This window comes from Stegostoma tigrinum, chromosome 40 (genome assembly GCF_030684315.1).
Source record: "Stegostoma tigrinum isolate sSteTig4 chromosome 40, sSteTig4.hap1, whole genome shotgun sequence".
NCBI lineage: Eukaryota > Metazoa > Chordata > Chondrichthyes > Orectolobiformes > Stegostomatidae > Stegostoma > Stegostoma tigrinum.
Genome location: NC_081393.1, coordinates 14,142,373 through 14,165,940, shown reverse-complemented (window position 1 = coordinate 14,165,940; position 23,568 = coordinate 14,142,373). Strand labels below are relative to the sequence as shown.

Genomic DNA, 23,568 nt, shown 5'->3' with positions numbered 1-23,568 from the left:
CAGCTGTTCAACCATTCCTTACAGACAGCTTGTTTATTTCGGGTATCAATCAAATAAACCTTATCTGAACCACCCTCAACATAGTTGTATCCTTCCTCAAATCAGGAGACCAAACTGCGCATAGTATTTGAGATGTGGTCTCACTAGTACCCTGTAAAAATAATGCATAGCAACCTTATTTTTATGTTCAATTCCTTGCTTCACATTGGATCCCATTAGTTTGCAGTACCTGTGTAATTTTTTCGAATCCTGCAGTAAGATCCCACTGCACCTTGAAATTCTGCAGTTATTCTCCACTTAAGTACTCTTTGTATGAAAGTGAACAACTTCACATTCTCACATTATCCTCCCCCTGCCAGATTTTTGCCCACTCACTTAACCTGTGTGTATCCAAATACAAGATAATAAAACGTGAGGCTGGATGAACACAGCAGGGCCAGCAGCATCTCAGGAGCACGCAACACTGGATAGACACTGTTGTCAAGGGAATCAAAGGTAGATAGAGAGATGGAATTTGAAACACAAACAGATTACCCGCGAAGTTGCTCCTGAGATGCTGCTGGGCCTGCTGTGTTCATCCAGCCTCACATTTTATTATCTTGGATTCTCCAGCATCTGCAGTTCCCATTATCACTGTATCCATATACAACCTCCTTATGTTCTCTTCTCAAGAGACTTTCCTGCCTGTCTTTATGTCATCTATAAACTTAGCAGTGATAAAATGGAGAAAAATTTCACAACAATTGACCATCACTTTTATTGTATGCGCTCTAGCCATGTGTTGGAATTGTCCTGTTGGCAAAGGGCGGCATTGTTTTTCATTTATCCCAAACTTGGTGAAGAAAATCCTTCCCCATTGTCAGGATATGTGAAAATGGCAGGCAGCATCTAAATATGTATGGCCAAACATTAGTCATGTGCTGACATGAAAAACATGTTCAAGTAACCAGGATATTCTAATTATTCAAGTATTTGCATGTCATTGCATTGCCATCAGCACTGCTATCCCTGATTATCTGTAAAGTGGGATTCATTTTTGCATATATGGGGTTGGCTGTCATTCATAGGCAAGGAGCATCTCTCAAATATCCTGGCCTGCCTCACACTCCTTTTTAGAATCTTCTGCCATTCTTTCAGACAAAACAGACAAGAAGAATCTCTTCGTGGAAGCATTTCTGAAAAAAAATGATATCTCCATGGGAACTTTTCCACTGGGTAAGAGAGTCCAACACTAGAGGGCATAGGTTTAAGGCGAGAGGGGAAAAGATTTTGAAAAGGACCTGAGGTGCAATTATACGGAACAAAGTGCCAGAGGAAGTGGAAGAGGCAGGCACAATTACAACATTTAGAAGACACTTGGCCAGGTACATGGATTGGAAAGGTTTAGAAGGATATGGGCCAAACACAAGCAAATAGGACTAGTTCATTTTTGGAAACCTGGTTGGCAGGGATGAGTTGGCCTATTTCCTTGATGTATGACTGCAAGAAGATAAACAGAATAATGCACAAAACCAGTCCAACTTTGAGTGAAAGATGAAAAAGTGAATTGACTTGCCTTATCCCTTTAAATTCCCAAGCTACTGGTTGGAGCATGCAACAGGTTAAAATTTGAAAAATTGCTGGCTTGTCAGAAACTCTGTGTGTCTCACTGACACATTTAAACAGTGAATGCTTTAGAATCATGCAGAAGCCCAAGTGGGGCTGCGGGTGGGGTTCAGTGATTACAATAAGTGGCAACTGAATGAAGATTTAACCATTTATTCTGATTTTAACCAAGGTACATTGGTTTCCTGAGCTGTTTGAAATTTACCAGGATCAGCAAGGCGAGACCAGGTTTTGACAGAGCTGTGAAATTGCCAGGTTGATTAGACTAGATTCCCTACAGTGTGGAAACAGGCCCTTTGGCCCAACAATTCCACACCGCCACTTGAAGCATCCCACCCAGAACCATCCCCCTATAACCCACACACCCCTGAACACTACGGGCAAGTTAGCATGGTCAATCCACCTACCCCGCACATCTTTGCACTGTGGGAGGAAACCCGAGCACCCAGAGGAAACCCACACAGACATGGGGAGAATGTGCAAACTCCACACAGTCACCCGAGGCTGGAATCGAACCCGGGTCCCTGGCGCTGTGAAGCTGCAGTGCTAACCACTGAGCCACCGTGCCATTGAAAAGTTATTTGAATGTTGAAATGTGATTGCTGCTTGCTTGCCTAAAAGAAAGGCTTTTATTCTGACAGACAGAAAATGCTGGATAAACTCAAGTCAGGGACCATCTGTGGAGACAGAAAAAGTTCATGGTTTGACTCCAAGATGACTCTTCCTCAGAACTGAAGTGAACTAATTCTGCTTCTCTTTCTGGAGATGTTGCCAAATTCTCTGTGTTTGACCAACATTTTATCTTTTGATTTCAGATTTCCACCATCTGCAGTATTTTGCTTTTATTTTTGTTCTGACAGAAAGCGATCTTCTTTGCTTGTAAGGGTTTTCCAACAATAGGGAGGTCGTGTCTTTTATCTTGGACATTTTAACAATTGATTGACACTTTCTAACTGTCATCTGTCAATACTGCCTGTGAGCAGCTCATTTGGCTCCATGTTAGACCTCCAGTAAGGAACAAAAGGAGTAGTAGAGCAACAACAGCAATAGTAGTCTTCTCCTTATCCACCTGCCATTCCAGAGGATAGCCTCCGATTCAAAGGAAGCAAGATCTTCAACAGAATATTGATTTTTCTGAAGGGGACCGAGCAGTGCTTTAGGAGACTGAGAGATCCTCACCAAGTCATTACTGATACCTTAAGTCACCAGAACAAAGACGTTTTTCCAACTGGCCCTGAGGGTACAGAAAGTCGGGGGAGGTCAAGATCATTATGAACCTGAGTTTGTAATTTCCGGCAATCTATTGGTGGTATCTATACAGTTTCATTATCTGCACCACACAAATACATCTCCAAGCTGCCCAAGGCCATGTATATCATGTTCACTGAGCTGGAAGGTTAGTTTTCAGACGTTTCATCACCATTCTAGGTAACATCAGTGAGCCTCCGACGAAGCGCTGGTGTTATGTCCCGCTTTCTATTTATATGTTTAGGTTATAAAATAGGTTATAAATTTAGGTTATAAATAGAAAGCGGGACATAACACCAGCACTTCGTCAAAGGCTCACTGATCATGTTACCTAGAACGGTGACGAAATGTCTGAAAACTAACCTTCCAGCTCAGCGAGCAAACTCACATCCAGAACCTCAACCTGAGCTACAAATCTTCTCAAAACTCGATATCATGTTCACTTTGCCCCTGATACTGACAAAGTGAGCTGGATTTTCTGCAATGTCCAGACATCACACAGGTCAATGTAATTGTAATTAAAGTCACAGAGACGTAGAGCATGGAAACAGACCCTTGTTGCAACTCGTCCAGGCCGACCAGTTATCCTAAATGAATCTCGTCCCACTTGCCAGCATTTGGCTCATATCCTTCTAAACCCTTCCTATTCATCTACCCATTCAAATGCCTTTTAAGTTTTGTAATAGTACCCACATCCACCACTCTGGCAGCTCATTCCATACACGCACCACCCTCTGCATTAAAAAGTTTCCTCTTTGCTCCCTTTTAAATCTTTCCCCTCTCATCTTAACCCTTGTCCTCGAGTTTAGGACCACCTCACCCCAGGGAGAAGACCTTATCTATTAACCCTAATTCACGCAATCCATGTAGAGGTTTGTAAACCTCTACAAGGTCACCCCTCAGCATCCGATGCTCCAGTGAAAATAGTACCAGTCTACTCAGCATCTTCCTATAGCTCAAACCCTCCAACCTTGGCCACGTCGTTGCAAATCTATTCTGAACCCTTTTTGAGTTTGACAACATCCTTGAACTGAAGGTCACTTTAAATCATCCATGATTAATTCAGAGGCATCCACTCCAACAATGATCTGTTGTTATGTAACATCCACAAAGTTTTCATTTACTTCCATGCAAAGTATCCTGAAACCTGCTATGTTGCTTCTGTACCAATCATGACTCCCACAGATTTTTTCTCCTTGTGATAAAGGTTTATAATATGTTGTTATTGCTTGGGAATTTGGCTTGTAAAATAGAGGTAAATAGATTTTTATTCTGATTTATTCAAGGCGACTTGTTTATTTTAAATAACATAGGTGTTTTGAGCAATAGGTTTAAACATAATTTCCAAGAAAGCATGTGACTTGAGTTAGAGAGATAGTAGGAACTGCCAATGCTAGAGATTCTGAGATAACAAGGTGTAGAGCTGGATGAACACAGCAGGCCAAGCAGCATCAGAGGAGCAGCAAAGCTGACGCTTTGGGACGAGACCCTTCTTCAGACTTGAGCTAATTGACTGGATCAGCTACCTGGGATGTTACTTACTGAATATTTATCAAATTGAGCTTTTATAACCTTTAGAGAAACAGATGGCTAGGGACCATACACAGGTTGATTTCAGAAGAGTCGTCTTCCTTGCTAAGGGTCATTTATTTTTAACTTGTACGAGCTTCTTGGCTGTGAGAGTTGGTGTGATTGGAAAGGCTGTCAGAATTGGGAAGAAGTATCCCCACATTTTGAACTGGAAAGCAGTTTGAAGCTACTTCAGCATTCTAAGGAGTCATTGGAGTAAGAAAGTAGAGTTAAGATAAAAGGTGATACTTAACTGAGTGACTGTAAAGGATTGAGTCTATCTTCATGCTATTTATGTTAAAATCATTGTAAATGTTTTCACTTATATAAGATAGCTTTCATGTTTTAATTTTGTGTAATAAACTTGTTTTGTTAAAATAATTTGAAATATTTACACAAGACTGCCAATAATTAACCACCATAGTAACCACGAAAACAAAACTTATGATTTGTGATGGGGAATAATGGGAACTGCAGATGCTGGAGAATCCAAGATAATGAAGTGTGAAGCTGGATGAACACAGCAGGCCAAGCAGCATCTCAGGAGCACAAAAGCTGACGTTTCGGGCCTAGACCCTTCATCAGAGCAAGGGTCTAGGCCCGAAACGTCAGCTTTTGTGCTCCTGAGATGCTGCTTGGCCTGCTGTGTTCATCCAGCTTCACACTTTATTATCTATAATTTGTGATGCCAGCTTTCATTGTGAGTCCTGACCTGTTCAGTATTGCTACCGAGATCATAACAACCTGAAAACAAAGGAAATGACTGGCTCCAATGGTGAGCATCTAAGCATGTGGCTGATGATATTTGTGAGAAACTTCAAAGTTGATGTCAAGTAAATGTACAGACAAAGCCACAAAGTGGTCCTAAAACAACTACCAGGCTGCTAAAGATACAATTCAATTACCTGGCAAAATCTTCGGGCATCCTTCATCTGTACAAGTAAACATCATCTTAATGTAGTGATCTGCATGTTATTGTGTAAAGTAGCACAGCACCGAGAACAAAAGCTGCAGCAGAAGGAAGGTCATGACTACTTTACATCATTAGAGAAGGAGGAGAAAAAGAACAGAGCAGTGGAAAGACAAGGAGCCTGATGTGCTTACACCTGAATCTTCAGTGGAGATGCTTCCCTTCAGTAGAGGTGTTCCTGAGTTGTTTGTGGCCCACTTCCTCTAATTTCCGTGATGAGTGAAGATCTGAGCAAAGACTGCCCCTTCTAGACCTGTGCATGAGAAGACTTGGCAATCAAAAAAGGATGCAGCATGTGGGCTCTGCCTGGAGTTGGAGAAACAGTGGTGAGAAAGGGTGCCAAAGGAGAAGGAGGAATGGGAGATCCTTGAACAAAGATCCTGTTTCCATATGTCCTTTCTCTAACCTTCCTGTCAGAAGCTAGATAGAAGTAAATAGCAGTGTCATATGAGAGCACATTGAGAGAGGGGAATGGGTGGAATGTTGACATTACGTTAACCTAAGAAGTTCTGCTCAGGTGAATGCAGGAAAAATTTGAGTATGGAATTGGCACTTGAATCCATTCACTGTATTTGAATCTGAGGAATCCAGAAATTGGATGCTCATGTCTGGCTACACAGTAAGTCACAGCAAAGTCCACTCAAGCAACTTTCAGGTTCCTAATTCAGGACCAGCCTTCACCATTGTAAGTAAGTCTAAATGTTATTGATTTCCAATTTCATGACTCATGTTAAGATTATTGCTTTCAATGTCATTGATCCTTCTAAAAGCCATACCAGAGTTTGGAACAATCTAACTGACAGCCGAGCAGAGCTATTCATTTAACAAAGTGTGGAGCTGGATGAAAACAGCAGGCCAAGCAGCATCTTAGGAGCGCTAAAGCTGACGTTTCGGGCCTAGATCCTTCATCATTTTTTTTCTGATGAAGGCCTAGGCCCGAAACGTCAGCTTTTGTGCTCCTAAGATGCTGCTTGGCCTGCTGTGTTCATCCAGCTCCACACTTTGTTATCCCGATTCTCCAGCATCTGCAGTTCCCATTATCTCAGAGCTATTAAGTTTCTTTGTTCAGGTTCAATCCGTTTCATGCCAAAGTTCCATCATCCACACCAAACCTCTCTTTCTCTGAAAGTATGAACTACGAAAAAAAACTGGCAGAAAACGTAAGCACTGATAACAATAGCTTCTATGTGTATATAAAAAGGAAAAGAAGAGTGAAAGTAAGTGTTGGTCCTTTTGAGGACAAAAATGGTGAGGTAATAATGGGAAACTCTGCCAATATCTTCTCTCTGTTTTCACAGTGAAAGATAACTTCTTCTCAAAACTGCAGTTACTACAGAGGAACTTGGTGAAATTGTTATAACTATAGAGAAGTTATTAAGTAAACTGTTGGGATTAAAGGCAGATAAGTCCCTGGGGCCTAATGGCCTGCAGAGATAGTAAATGCATTAGTTACGACATTCCAAAATGCTCTGAATTCTGTAAAGATACCAGTGGATTGGAAACATGCTAATGTGACACACATATTCAAAAAAGGAGATTGGCAAGAAGTGGGAAACTATAGACCTGTTATTTTGACCTCTGCAGTGGGGAAGTTGCTGTAGTTGACCATAAAGGAGGAGATAGCTGAACAATTGGAAAAACAAAGTGCAATTCATAGTTTCATGAGTGACAGGTTATGCCTGGCACACTTGCTGGAGTTCTTGGAGGATGTAACCAGCAAGATGGATAATGGAGATCTGGTGGACTTCGGAAGGCATTTGACAAAATGCCACGTAAAAGACTGATCTAGAAGGTTAGATTCCAGGGATTGGATAGAGGATTGGCTGATGGAAAGCAAAGGGTTGGAATAAATGGGTCCCTTTCTAGACGGTGAACTGGAACTATGAGGATGCTGCACTGTTCAGTACTTGGACCTCAACTTCTTTCATTGCTATGGATAATCTGCAAGCAGGAACAGAGTGTAACATAGCAAAATATGTGGAAGATCCTAAAATAGGTGGGAAAGCAGGCTGTGATGAGGAGATCAAGAGTTTATAGATGGATATTGACAGGCCAGGAAAATGGGCCAGATTCTGGCAGGTGGATTTTAATGTGGATAAGTGTGACGTTGTCCATTATGGCTGAAAAAAATAAAAGGGCAAATTATTATTGAACTGGGAAGCTGATTCAAAGTGTGTCAGTGCAGAGAGATCTTGGCATCTTTCTGTATGAATCACAACAAGTAGGTATTCAGGTGCAGCATATAGCAAGAAAGGCAAACGAAGTCCTGACATTTATTGCAAAAGGACTGGATTATAAAAGTAATTAAGTGTTGTTACAGTTTTATAAAGCATTGGTGAGATTGCACCTGCAGTGTTGTGTCCAGTTTTGTCTCCTTACCTGAGGAAGAATGTGGTGACAGTGGAGGCTGTTCAGAGGATGTTCACCAGATTGATTCCAGAGATGAAAGGGCAGTTGTATGAGGAAAGGCTAAATAGCTTGGGCTTGTACTTGTTGGACATCAAAACGACGGGGATCTGATTGAGGTATGTAAAATACTGAAGGGAATTGACAGGGTGGACGTTGAACAGATGTTTCCTCTTGTGGGATAGTCTTGAACAAGAGGTCATAGGTGGAGAGTGAGAGGAGGTAGGTTCAAAACTGAGATGAGGAGAAACTACATCTTCCAGAGATCTCTGAATCTGCGGAATTCCCTGCCCCAGAGTGCAGAGGAGGAAGAATCAATCAAAAGATTTCAGAAAAAAATAGATATGTTTATGATGAAAGGCATGATAAAGGGCTGTGGGGAGCAGGCAGGAAAGTAGAGTTGAGGCCAGGAGAAATTCAGCCATGATCTTGTCAGATGGTGGAGTGGGCTCGAAGGGCTGAATTGCCTACTCCCACTCCTAATTACTGTGTTTCTTCTCACTTGTTAGACAAATCAACCAGGTCATGCTTCGTCACCAGTCAGAAAATAATTGCAAGTCACTTAATGTCTTTGCTGATGTCAGAGTAAACTGAATGAATTATGTCAAAAGTTGCATGTTAACTTTGTTTGTCTTTCATTGTATTGTATGCATGCCAATGCAGAGCATGCAAAAGAGAAACAAATTGGGAAATATCAAATTAAAGCCAAGAAATTTGGAGCAACATCCAGCACTATAGCTCGGAACAATTTATACATTGAAATAGTTATCACAAACAGAAGTTTTATTTTGTTGTCTGCGGGTTCTTTTTGTCAAACTGTTTGCCAGTTTTCTGAAAAAGGAAAAATTCTATCTCTGCTATTTCTACTTGGAACTGGAAGTTCACTATTTTTAACTAAGGCCCAGATTGGTGAAGAAATTTAAAAAAAAATTATAAGAAACGTGCAAGGTTCAGAGAGAATTGCAGGACTGGAAATGTTATAAAACTTATCCACAAAGTGTGCAAGAGTAAGGAATGATATATGGTTTAATTTCAGTTTATTCAATGATACAATAGGTAAGTTTAGGTCTTGCCATGTTTGTTACTGGTATTCCTTGTTCTATGAAATATTGCCAGTGAAAGGTCTCACACATAAAATAGCAGCTGTGATTTCTCATTGGGTTATTCTATGAAAGAAGTTGCTTTTTTGTTTAAAGTATTCCCCCTTTTATAGAAAAATAATTATACTTTTACCAGATATTTATTTGACTAGTTTTTAAAAACAAGAATTTGGAGGTCCTCAAGTAGATTCTCCCTCATTAATTGCAGGGGATGGCCAAATGCATTTCAGAAGGGCTCCATTACGAGCAGCAGGGTATTCAAATTCAGACAAGCCTGAGGGTGACACTGGAGCTGCCTGACCTTCAGAAATCGCTACAGATTGGAGAATTTATATTCCCAATAGTATAGTATCCCAGGTTGGCACTACAATTGACATGTTTCAAAAAAAAAATCAGAAAATCATGGTAAGAGCATAATTTTCTTGTGTGAAAAGGAGTACTTCAAACAAAAAGGATTTCTAATACTTTTTCCTACCACTTTAACTCCTTTAGAAATACTCACCAAAGAAATATTTCACTAATTATACATAGATAATAAGAAGAGCCAACGAAGAAGAAAAGGTCCTCTGCCTTGTACGTGAGCGTGCTGGTCATCACTGTCAGAATGCAGTTGTTATTATTCTTATACTTGCATGGGAAGGTATTCCTCGAGCTTTTGGGGACAAGCTGTATGATGAACTCACAGAGACTTTAACGAAGTATGGGAATCCTACATGTCGCCGGTGTGGATTGAATGATGAGTAAGTTTACTTATTTAGCTTTATTTACTTCAACAGCCTCTCATTGTTCAAACATTTTAGTTGAATATTTCAAATGAACAAAGACTCCCATCAGCCTTTGGAAATGTTTTGTTATTTTGACCAAATTCATCAGACAGCACCTTCCAAATTCACAACCATTTCCATTTAGAAGGATAAGGACAGCAGATATATGGGAACACTATCAACTTCAAGTTCCTCTCCAAGCCAGTCACCATCCTGACTTTGAAATATATCACCATTTCCACACTGGGTCAAAATCCTAGAATTGTCTCCCTCGTGGCATTGTGGGTGAACCCATAGCAGGTGGACTGCAGCAGTTGAAGAAGGCAACTTGGGATGGGCAATAAATGCTGGCCAGACAGCAACGCCCACATCCCACAAATGAATACATTAAAAAACTATGTTACAATGAGCTTGCTGTGACCACCCAGTTTATCTTCATGACCACACATTAGCTTATATTGCAAATTGTTCCCTTTTTCTCAGCCACTGACCTGTCCCTTTCAAAGCTACTATTAATCTTAACTCAAAACACCTATCATTTGCTCATTTGATCTTGCTAGATGTCTTCCAATCTTCAAACTTGATTTCTTCTCCAAAACCTATTAATGTGTTCCCACCTCTGAAGTTTCAACCCAGTTTTCCTGCAACTGCATACATTAATCTTTCTGATCAGATTTTCACCATTGCATCAGCATCAAAACAAACAGAGCTAATAACATCCTTTGCGGTTGCACCTATATTCCTTGTTATCTGTGTCCACATTTAGTGAATGTCAATACAGTTCTCATCCAAAACAAATCTTCCATTGTCCATTTCAATTGTAATGGCCTCAGCGCCACTCTTAATAATTTGATTGTTTCCCTAGGGGAAGATGTCATATTAAGTAATGCAGAGCAAGCTCTATAATCAGCAGACAAGACCCATGATCATCTGGATTAAATCACAAAAGGCGTTATTGCACATCAAGTTTGACGTATACAAGTACATATCCTTATAATAAGTCCCCTCTTTATTAACCAGAGAGGAGCATTCTTTCAGTTATTTCTTTAATTTATTTCTGTGGAATGAGATCTTTAGATCCATAGGTCCTGAGAATTTTCAGCTGTCAATCCCATGAATTTCTCTAATATTTAAAAAAATTAATTTTGTATCATTCCTCATTCTCATTAATTCCGTGGGGTCTTCCATCATTTTCCATGAATACAATCACAAAATAATTATTTCATATCTCTGCCATTTCCCATTATAAATTCTCCTCTTTCTGCCATTATTGGACCCACACGTTTCCTCTTGAAATAGCTGTAGAAGCTCTTACATTTCATTTTTATGCTTGTTGTCCTTTTACATTCATGTCTTGTTGTCCTTTGTCTTTATTAGAGTCTTGGTCCTCCTTTTTTGAATGTTAATAAGTTCCCAAAACTCAGACTTAGCACTTAGCTTTCTCTTTATAGATCTCTTCCTTTGTTTTAACATAATCTTCAACTTCCTTTCTTAGCCACAGTTAACAAACTTTTCTTGTTATGGTTTTGTGCCTAAAGAGAATGTGTGTTTTTATGTGAAACATATATTACTTCTTGAAAGACTCACAATTGTCATTTACCATCATACCTTTTCATGTACCTTTTGAATCCATTACAACCAACCTGCACCTCATTCCTTCAGAGTTACCTTTGTTTAGATTTCAGACCCTAGTTCAAAATAAACTATGTTATTTGAAAACTTAAAGGAAAGTTCTGTCATGTTAAGGTAACATTTCACTAACTTTTACAACAAAATTATTAATTAATCTCTCTTCATCACACAGTGCTAGACGTAAAATAGCTTGCTCTCCAGTTGCTTCCTCAGTACACCGATCTAAAAACCACCCAGGTACTTTTTAAATTCATTCATGGGACGTGGATGCTGCTGACGATGCCGGCATTTATTGCCCAGTGGGCAATTGCTGTGGGTCTGGAGTCACATGTAGGGCAGACCAGGTAAAGACAGAAGTTTGCTCCCCTAAAGGTCATTAGTGAACGAGATGGGTTTTCATAGTGAAAATTGACAGTGGTTTTGATAGTCAATTTTATGGTCATTATTATACAAATTCCAGAATTCAAATTCCACCATCTGCTACAGCAGGATTGAAACCTAGGTCCACAGAAAATTACCTGGGTTACTGGATTAATAGTGCAGCGATAGTACCACTGGGCCACTACCTCTGTGTTACAGGAACTCAGTAATGATGTTCATTAGATTTACAGAATATATACATGGACTGAGATCAGCCATGATTATCCTTGTTATATTGTTGTGGACCAGACCAGAACCCCTCAAAATATTTTAAGAAGGTAGCCCAGACCCTAAATTTTTCTTATTTTAAAGGCAAATGCAAAATGTCTACTCCAGATACAAGGTGACTGGTCAACCTACTTGACGTTAAGAAAAACACTGCAGTTAAAATACAACCAACGAAAGAGGAATTTATATTAACTTAACACTATTCAAAAACTTAACAGAATAATAGGTACTGTACCGATTACTAATTAACTGTTCCAATATAGTAACATCCCATAAACACTCCTCTTGGCAAAAAAGGAAAATTCAGACTCAGATTGTCACATGCAATTCTCGCATTTGGGAGGAAAACAAAAATCAAGAGAAAATTCAGACAGAGTAGCAACCAGAAAACATTCACTGAAGTTTCCAACCCTGAGACCCCAATAGCTTCTGAGGCCAATGAAAAATTCTCATCTGTGAGAGCTGAGTTCACTAATTCAAACTGTTTCAAAAAAATACCTGAGGCCCTAAGTTCACTCAAGTGGTCTAAACTAGCCAGATCAGTGCTTCTGCTGTACAACGTTTCTTGAAAAAAAAACCAGGACAAAATAACGTCTTAAGAGTGACAGCATCATCACAATATGCTCCTCAAATTTCTTGGCTTGTCAAGGGAAGGTCAGGTCTGACAAATCTGTTAGAATTCTTTGAGGAGATAGTGAGAAATTTAGACAAGGAGAGCCAATCAACACAATCTACTTGGAGTTCCAGAAGGAAGGAGGAGGACATGAAGAGGAGGTTTCTAAATAAGAGGTGTTAGAGGCAAGGTAGTGGCATGTATAGAGGATTAGCTGACTAGCAGAAGGCAGACAGAGGGGATAAAGGGGTCTTTTTCAGGATGGCAGCTGATCACTAGTGGAGGTTGGCAGCTCACTGTTGGGACCACACCTATTCAGGTTATACATTAACGATCTGGACAAATGAACTCAAGGTATTGTTGCAAAGTTTGCAGGTGACAAAAAGATAGGTGAAGGGAAAGATAGTGTTGAGTAAGTGGGAAGGCTGCAGAAGGACTTCAGCAGATGACAAGAGTGGGCAATATACAACGAGAAGGTGTGAGCTTATGCACTTTGGTACGAAGAATAGAAGTGTAGACTACTTTCTAAACAGGGAAAAGCTTCAGAAATATAAAGCATAAAGAGACTTGGGAGTCCTGGTTCAGGATTCTGTTCAGGTTAACAGTAAAGACAAATGCAATGTTAGCATTTGTTTCAATAGGACTAGAATACAAGAGCAAAAATGTACAGCCAACATTGTACAAGGCTCTGGTCAAATGGTGAATATTGTGGGCCCTATAGCAAAGGGATAATGTGCTGGCAGAGGATGCAGTCCAGTGGAGGTTCACGAGAATGCTACCAAAAATGTAGGGCTTGTCATATGAGGAACAGTTCAGGACTCTGGATCATACTTGGTGAAGTTTGGAAGAATAAAGGGTAATCTTGCTGAAACTTGGAGAATACTGAGAGGCCTGGATAAGTGGACGTGGAGAAGATGCTTCCAGTATTAGGAAAGACTAGGACCTGTGGGCACAACCTCCAGGGTGAAGTGATAACCCTTCAGAACAGCAATGAGGAAGAACTTCTTCAACAAGAGGTGTAGTGAATCTGTGGAACTCACCTCCGCACAAGGCTGTGGAGGGCAAGTCAATGAATGTATTTAAGATTGAGACAGCTTCTTGATTAGTAAAGGGGGGGGGTCAAGGGTTACAGAAGAATGGGGTTGAGAAACATATCATCCACGCACAGCGTACTGAATGGGCTGATTTGACTTAATTCTGCTCCTTTATCTTATGATCTTATGGTCTAATATACTTGTACCACGCTATGCATAGACAGTACCATTTGGTACCCTGTAAACACTTCCTACGAATGGTTCCTGGTCTTTGGAGTTCCTAAGGTCCGTCCAAACGGATTCTACATGTAGTTCTTACGAACTAAAATCCTTTCTCATCAATGAACTGATCCCATCCCTTCTTAACAGCACTACCCCATCTCATTTTCCATTTCGCCTGTCCTTTCTGGAAGTTGAACATTCTTGAAGAATTGGATACTAGTCTCTGTAATGACAAATAGATGGATCTGTTTGTTTCAATTTGTTTGCTGCTGTCTTCCACTTTTGTTCACTCGTGCTAAGGGCATGGAACACCCTGCCTGCCAATGTAGTTAACTCGGCCACATTAGGGACATTTAAACAGTCTTTGGTAAGCATATTTATAATGATGGGATAGTGTAGGGGGAGGGGCTTAGATTAGTTCACAGGTCGGCGCAACATTGAGGGCCAAAGGGCCTGTTCTGCGCTGTATTGTTCTATGTTCTATGTTTTCCACTTCCCATCACAAGATTTGTTTTTTTTTAAAATCCGAATTTCCTCTCAGATTCCTATCCCTCTGGGAAACTGATTTAAATACTCCAAAATAGGTAAACTTCTTTTTGAGGATGTAGTCCCAGACTTCTTGGGTATAACCTGTTTCCCTTATATAGATCACATATGTCCAAGAACCAATCCCAGTACCTCAGATATGAAGACCTCTCTACTGCATAATTTCTTATGTGTCCATTCTCTCAGTGTTAGTACTTCTTTACTCATGACCATGTAAATCATCTTCTTTTGATCTTTCATCATTGGTTCCAAGGTAGATTACAATGCCTGGCTGTTCACCCTCCCTCAAAACAATTGGCTTGCAGCTGCTTGGTGACATCCTCGACCCTTGCACCAGAGATGTAACATACTATTCAAGAATTGTGTCTCGGGCTGCAAAAATAGCTGTCTGTTCCCCTATCTGACTGCTGCCCAGATTATCGTTCAACTCTCCTTCATTCTCCCTAATCCACACGTTGTCCAGCTGACCTATTCATGGGGCCAAAAACATTGCTGTCACTATTGCTGTCAAAGAAACCACCATATATACCTTCACCGGTATCCAAAATGAAATATTAGTTACTGAGCAAGAAAGAGTTAGGAGATGCCAGTATTACTTGCCTGGTGCTTGCCTGGTACTCGCAAAACTTGCAAACTTTCTGGTGGTCAGACATTCCATTAACCTGCATTGTGACTAACTCCTTAAACTTGCTATTCATGTAGCTCTCATCTTCATGGATACACCATAGCAACTCTAACCCATCACTCGACTTCCAAAACCTGGAACTCAGATTTCTGATGACACTTGTGTACATGGTCATTTAAGCCATGTGAATATTGTGATTTGGACCAGGCCAATCCAACCTCACAACGTATCAAGGTGATAGGTTTAGGCTAACTTTTGTCTTGTTTAAAGGCAAGTGCATTTCAAATATGATTCAATTGGTCAAACTATTCAGCTTTAAGCAAAACACGCTTTATTCTTAGATCACAGATAAAATACAAACCAAATGGAATTGGTATAACTTTAATAAAACAATGTGTTATTCAACTACTACTTATCAACCATTCCAATATAACAGCATCCTGTAAACACACCCCTGGGCAAGGCAACTTGAGCAAAACGGATTTCCTTCGCTTGCTATCTCCTTGGTCGAGGAGAAGGAACACCAACAAATGAATTTGGCAGCAAAGAGACAAGAACTTTTGCAGCAGCAGGGAGAGATTTATATCTAGCAGCTTCAGCTCCAAAACCCTAGTTCAACAAATGAAAGCAAAAACTCACACCTTGGGTCTGTATGAGCTTGCCTCCATCCACTCATGCGTAATTTAAAAAAAACCCAAAGCTGTTTACTCTGCTTTCCATAGAGCAGACACCACGGCACCGAATTTCACTTCAAGAAAAACAGGGCAGAACAAATTCCTCCTAAAATCACATTTTGTCACCCTTCTCCCCTGAAAAAAAAATTACATATGAAGATGGCTTCATTTAGTCTCAGTTCTATTAGTATGCTATATTATGTATATACATTGTATTAAACTTAAGCATCCAAATATTCAGTACTGCAGCCTATCTCAGTTCATTTGTTCTGCCACTGAACACCTCTGGCTTTCTTTATCAAAGTTATAACAAACTGTCAGCAATTTTGTTTTCTCATTGCACCATACGTATAATTTTCAAATTGAATAGCTGTAACAATAAACTCCATCTAAACAGTCTAGTATTTTATCCTTAACCCCTTAAAATTTCTGGAAAAATCTATGATCAGCATATATAACTGTCTCAGATATGTGACTGGCAGCATAAATGTTGAAATATTGCAACGCCAACAAGATACTCCAGGTCTCTTTCTAAATATGGAATATTTCTTTTGATGAGTATTAAATGTTTGGCAGAAATATCCAAAAGGTCTTTCTGTCCTCACATCTTGTAAGAGTATAAGACTGACACACAGGACTTGCACGGATAGCCACCTTCGCTGGTTAGGTGTTGCTAATACTGGAGCAGTGGTCAACACAGCTTTCAGGCTGTCAGATGCCTTCTGATGCTCCTCCATCCACTGAAATTGACTTCAGCTTCTTCGTTTCTTCAGTCAGTGGAGCAATCACACTGCTAAAATTTGATATGAACTTCTGATAAAATTCTGATAAAACCCATTCACTCCTGGAAATCGTAGTACTTCCATCTTCGTTGACAGTGTGGGAAACTCCAGAATAACCTTTGTTTTGGCATCCTGTCAAACCACCTGTCTATGTACAATGATGTGGCTTAGGAATTTGACTTGGGCTTTTGTGAATTCATTCTTAGCCAGATTTATCGCCAAGCCCACATCCTGAAATTGAGGGAATAATTCTGCTAGATACTTCAGATTTTCCTACCGCGCGGGTTGAAAAATCAGTAGAAAGCCTGTGTACGCACAACGTTGGATAAACCTGAAATGATCTCATTGATTAGTCTTTGAAATGTGGCTGGCACATCCTTCACATCAAACAGCATGATTTTAAACTTGTAAAGTCCACTTGCAGCAATAAAAGCATGAAATTTCCTTCACTCTTTCAGATAAAGATACTTGGCATTCTCGTGTGAGTAAGTTCAACTAATAGTTGCTTGTCCCACCTTCACAATGCAGTCTTCCAAATGTGGAATCTGATATGAATCAGATTTCATCACATAGTCATTGTGTACCATCTGGTTTCAGCAGAGCTCCGTTTGCTGCATCTCCGTTCAATTATGCATGCTTTCAATCTCTTTTTGAAGCTGTGCCAATTTTAGAGGGTTAAGCCCATAAGCATATTGCTTAATTGGAACAGCTTTTCCTATGTCTACATCATGCATAATCAGTTTAGTACTTTCCAACTTATTCCCATCCATGTCTCCTTGTGATTGTAATAACGCTTTCAGGTCATTTTGATTTTCCTCTAGAAGGTAGAATCATCGAATCCCTCCAGTGCGGAAACAGGCCTTTTGGCCCAACATGATCACACTAAACCTCAGAGCATTCCGTCCAGACCCATCCCCAAAAACCTACCTAATATACACATTCCTGAACACCTCGGGGTAATTTATCACGGCCAATCCACCTAGCCTACACCTCTTTGGACTGTGGGAGGAAACTGGAGCACCTAGAGGAAGCCCACGCAGACACAGGGAGAATGGGCAAACTCCACACAGTCGCCTGGGGTGGAATCAAAACTGGATCCCTGGAACTATGAGGCAGCAATGGTAACCACTGAGCCATTTATCCCAACTTTAGAGAGCTTCTTCATTGTCCCAAGTTAATATACGGAATGACAAATTCAGCAATGTCATGATTTGGTTCTTCACTCTGTGTTGTAACATTCTCCTTTTGCTTTCTTTCCCTATCACAATACCATTTGAGCAGATTCACATGACATACTCTGCACAATTTCCTTCTCTCTGGCATACTTAACAATAATTCAATTCACTGAATTTCCTTTTGACTTGATAAGGCCCATGAAACCATTACCACTGGTAGTAATACTAACACTTTATCTTCATGAGCAAAATTACAGATTTGTGATGTCTGCTTCCTGTTTCATCACAGCTGTGCTACTCTGAAATACTGTCTCACCAACTCACCCACTCCATTTAATCTCTCCCTCAAGTTTGAAACATATGTAATCTCCGAATTCTGACTCATCAATTTCTCTCTAATTAATTTCACTGGTTCTCTCACCTCATGCCCAAAAACCAATTCAAACAGACTTAGTTAATTCATTACTTGTATCCTTAATTGCCAGAAGTATAAATGGAATTCCTTTATCCCAGTCCGTTGAATAGTCTCGACTATAGGCCCCCAACATGGACTTTAAAATTTGATGCCAACATTCTAATGTGCTCTGCGATTCTAGATGATACACAGGGGATTTGAATTGTTTTATTTCTGAGATATTCATGATTTCCTTGAAAAATGTAAAATTTAACCCTTGATTGTATTTCTGTGAGTAGTCTGTATATTATAAAAGTATTGAGTAATTCTTTTGCAATCCCTTTAGCCATGATATCGTGCAATGGAATGACCTCTGGAAATCTAGTAGATGCAACCATTCATGTCAACAAATACTGATGCCCACATTTTGTTTTAGGGAGAAGTCTTACGCAATTAGTTGAGACTCCTGTAAAAGCTTCCTTAAATACTAGAATGGGAATTAAGGAAGCTGGTTTATCACTGCCTGAGGTTCGCCTATAACCTAACACATGTGACATGGCCAGCAAAATTCAAACACAGTTTTATGCTGTCCAGGCCAATCAAAAATGATCTTGTATATTAGTTTGAGTTTTCCTTACTCTCAAATGACCTGCTGATGGTAACTCATGTGCTTCCAATAACCCCTCCTTTCTATGACTCACCAGTAACACAGCTTAATGAACTTCTGCCTGTTTTTCATCCGTCTGAACATGTGATGATCTCCATTTCCTTATTAGTACTTTTTAAGATAGTAATGTTCTGGGATCTACGCAGATTCTTCTGTGTATGCTTTTTTATACAACTGCTTTATTTTTATACCTTTCTGTTGTAATTTTGTTAACTTGTTTGAACTAAAAATATCCACATTGTCCTCCACCTTCTCTTGATTTTTCTCAACCATTTGATCAAACATAGTTTCTGATAATTGAACCTCAACTTCCTTATTTTCGCTCTTAGAAATCTCCTCCTGTTTCAGCCGATGGCTTTGTGACCTTGTTACCACACAGTCAGGATAAATCCTAGGATATACTTACTGGAATAGCTTGGTTATTTGATTTTTGTACTTAATATTCAACCACAATAGGCACTACTTACACCTTTGATCCAGCCATATCGTTACCGAGGATAAAATGTATTTCCTCTATCATTGAATTTCTCTATTACTCCTACCACTTTGCTACTTTTCACCAGACTCTCCAACCTCACCTTATATAATGAAAACTCCACATTTGATCACCTTTCCTGGCAGTACTCTTTCTCAATTACATATTTTCCCATCTCCCACCATCAAAGATTGACTTGTTCCTATACCTCTTAAAATCTTAATTTCTTTACCTACTCCTCCTGGCGTACGTGAGTAAACCTTACTCACTTAAGTAAATTCTTTAAAGAGATTTGGTTCTTCCTTCTCAACCAACCCCTGACGAGGCTGTATATTCTTTTGCAGCTTTTTAATTTCTCGTGTGCTTTCCTTTACCACTTTAATAAAACCCACTGACTTATGTTATTTTCCTGCATTCGCCTTCCCTGTACTTTTTTTTAAACCACCAACACTGCGACTCATGTCCTACTTTCTTACAGTAAAAACTCTTGAGTGTTTTTACTTCTCTTCCTCCGCTCAAGGGTTTCCTTTTTAACCTGTGGTAAACTATCTTGACTGTCTTAAATGAGATCTCCTTTCCCTTGCCACCCGAGACTTTCACCTTTCCCCAGATTCTATCCCTTACAGATTGTAATGGCTGTCAGAAGTCAAACTTTGATTTATGAACTAACCCATAATCTGCCATTTCTGCTGCTAATCTTACAGTTTTGACTCTCTGCATTTCCACGCAGAGTCATAGAGATGTACAACACAGAAAAGAATCCTTTGGTCCCACTTGTCCATGCCGACCAGATATTCTAAATTAATCTAGAACTATTTGGCAGCATTTGTCCCCTATCCACATAAACCCTTCTTAATCAAATACCCACCCAGCATTTGGCCCATATCCATGTAGACCCTTCCCAATTCATAAACCCATATGTTCTAAATGCCTTTTAAATGTAATTGTACCAGCCTCCACTGCCTTCTCTGGCAGCTTATTCCATATACACACCATCCTCTGCATGAAAAGTTGCCCCTCAGGTCCCTTTTAAATGTTTACCCTCTCACTTAAACCTATGCCCACTAGTTTTGGACTCCCTAACCTGGTGAAAATACCCTGACTATTCACCCTATCCACGCCTCTCAATCTTCTTCAAGGTCACCCCACAGCAAAACGAATGTCATCTACAAAATACCTTGCAAGAACTGTGACAAAGACATTGGACAAACAGGCAGAAAGCTAGCCACCAGGATACATGAACATCAACTAGCCACAAAATGACATGACCCACTATCACTAGTATCCTTACATACAGATGAGGAAGGACACCACTTTGATTGGGACAACACATCCATCCTAGGACAAGCCAAACAGAGACACGCACGAGAATTCCTAGAAGCATGGCATTCCAACTGGAACTCCATCAACAAACACATTGATTTGGAGCAGATCTACCATCCCCTGAGAAAAAGAACAGGAAATGACATCACCAACCTAGCTAAATAGATAAATAGAAAGCGGGACATAACACCAGGGCTTCATCGGAGGCTCACTGATGATGTTACCTAGAATGGTGATGAAACGTCTGAAAACTAACCTTCTAGCTCAGCGAGCAAACTGACATCCACTTTCTCAAATGAAATGAAAAAGGCTTCTCCTTCCTTCTCATTGAATCTAGGCAGCACTTGGACAGAAACAGATCCCCATCCAGCCTTTGGGAACAATGGGTTTGCTTCTCGTCATATTGTCATCACTACTCCCAACTTCTTAAGTTCAAAATTTCTCTCTTCCTCCCTTTTTTGTCTCTCTTTATCCCTTGCGACTTTCTCATTATCCCATTCTTCTACTAAGTCTGTTCTTTCTTTATATTTTTCTTGTGCTTTCACTTTAATTGTTCCAGTTCCTTTTCATATCCGGTCTGTTTTATGCAATTGAATTTTATCCATTTTCAATTATTGCGATTGCATTTCTGGCAATTGTTTTTGCGGTAATTACCTCCCCTTTCCTCATGACAGTGGCAGCCCCAACTCCAGCTTGTCTGTCAATTGCAAAAGATTTGCCCTATTCACCTTCTGTCAACCACCCCAAGTGACTTCTTCCACACCCAAGAAACTGTTAGCCACTGAAACAGCCATTATTACACAATCTATTTAACCCAACCAAATGCAACACCTGAAAAGAGAACACCAACACTTACCACTCTCTGCCTAATCCTAAACCCAGCCTGCTACTAGGCTTTAAGCATAACACACTTTATTCTGACACCACAGTGCAAATATAAAGAAAAAAGAATTGGTATACCTTTAACTCTACTAAAATGCTTAACAAAATAATATATTACTATTTAACACTATTCATCGATCTTTCTCATACAGCAGTCCCCCCATCCCCATAAACACACCGTTGGACAAGGAAAATTGAGCAAAATAGATTTCTCTTACTTGCTATCTTCTCTAATCCAGTAGAAGGAGCACCAGCAGAATGAATCTCGCAGCAGAGACAGAAATCAAACTTTTTGTAGCAGCAGAGAGAGAGCTGTATAGAGCAGCCTCAACTCCAAGTCCAAGTTTCAACTACTGAAAGCAAGTAACTAAAACCCTGGGTCTGTTTGATCATGACTCAACCCACTCATGCTTAATATTAAAAATACCCAAAGCTATTTACTCTGCTTTCCATGGAGCAGACTCTTCGACACCAGATTTACAGTGCCCCTCTTTAAGAGAAACAGGATTGAACAAATCCTTCTCAAAGGTATGGTACAAACATACATGAAGACTATTTACTATAAAATAGCAAATTAAAAGGTTGAGTTGCTCACCCTTACTAATCATCTCCTTCTGGGCCTACAAAGTAAATACTTGAAATTTTTGTAAAACTTGTATGTTTTTCTATACTCCAGCTATTTACATACTTTTCTTAATAGTAATGAATTACTCTACCAATTTGCCACAGACAATTATCGGATCTACTCAGCAAACAATCAACTTACAATTTGCTGTGACGTGACTGTTTTTTCACTGTTCCTTGCTTCCAGTACGGAATGAATTACAATTTTGAAAGACACAAGTGAAATACTCACCAGCCAGTACCCAACTTGTCTCTTTGCGATATCACACTTCACAAGCTGCAGTTAGACCAAGTTGTACATAGCTTTCCTTCTTATGCTATTTGAAGCCTGTGAAGTTCCACCATCCTCATGAGCTTCCCATTTGTCACATAGGACTGTTAGTTAATTTTTAAAAATTTTTTAACTGTCCATTTTAGACTCCATCTTCTCCATCACTGCACCAATTATCTTATTCATCAAGTTCCCAAGTTTACACCCTGTGATCTGCCGCACTCTGTAATAACCTGTTGCTTTTGGGCTGCTGGTGCAATGCCAAAAGTACTCTGGAAGCTCAAATTAATTATTTTAGTCACCTGACCCTAAAAAACCCTAAGCAATTTGCCTTTATAACTGTAGTGTATTTGAAAATTTGTTCACAGTATATGGCCATTACCGGCAGGGCCGGAACATACTGCCAACTCTGCAGTTAGGCTTCAGTCATATTGTTGTAGGTCTGGAGTATATATGTAGGCCAGAACAGAGAAGGACGGTAGATTTATTTCACTCAGGGACAGTGATTAGTGAACCATATAGGTTTTTACAACAATTGACATTCGACTCAGTGTGGTATTCCGAATTTTTATTTTACTTGCATTTCACTGCCTGCCATTATAGGATTCAAACCCATGTCCCCAGAACATTAGCTTGGAGCTCTGTATTCCTAGTCCAATGACAGCAGCACAATGGCACCACCTGCTCAATTTGTGAAAAAAAAGGAAACCAGTTCACAATGGAGCTAAATTTGAATTGTAAAACATCCTAATACAGAGACATGCAGCACAGGTAAAATAGAGAGGTAATGTCAGAATAAATTATTTTCAATCAACTCCTTTTCAGTTGATTGTTGCAGTTCATTCAACAGGATTGATGCTAAAACACTACTGCATATTTTAGCATATTTTAGCATCTATCCTGTTGAATATCTACAATGCATATTTTGGAAACAAAAAGTACAATGCTAAGAAATAACCGACAATGACAGATGATCAGTATTCAGGCCTCATGTGTTGTTTACGTAACAATTTGTGCAAATCTTCAAATCTTCAGCACATCATTTCTGAAACTGCCAAAAGGATTAATAGTGGTTTAATTCTAATTTCATTTCAGCCGCACATGTGCATGTCAGGGAAAGGATCCTGAGACCTGTGGTGCTTCCTTTTCCTTTGGCTGTTCTTGGAGTATGTACTTCAACGGATGCAAATATGCCCGCAGCAAGCATCCACGCAAGTTTAGACTTCTGGGGGACAACCCTAAAGAGGTTGGTTTAGTTCACAAAATTTTAATAAAAGAATGTATTTACAACTGTCATTTTTCATTACTACTACAGACCC

General features: G+C 39.8%; 1 protein-coding gene across 7 annotated transcripts in view; it reads left to right on the top strand.

The window, feature by feature from the left end:
• LOC125448142 (methylcytosine dioxygenase TET3-like) overlaps positions 1-23,568 on the top strand; it is a 353,266-nt gene that overhangs the window by 278,732 nt on the left and 50,966 nt on the right. For all 7 annotated transcript variants that reach the window (XM_048523202.2, XM_059641139.1, XM_048523203.2 and 4 more), the window contains 2 exons: positions 9,430-9,638; positions 23,345-23,495. In XM_048523202.2, the coding sequence (XP_048379159.2) occupies positions 9,430-9,638; positions 23,345-23,495 (360 nt within the window). The remainder of the gene's footprint in view (positions 1-9,429; positions 9,639-23,344; positions 23,496-23,568) is intronic.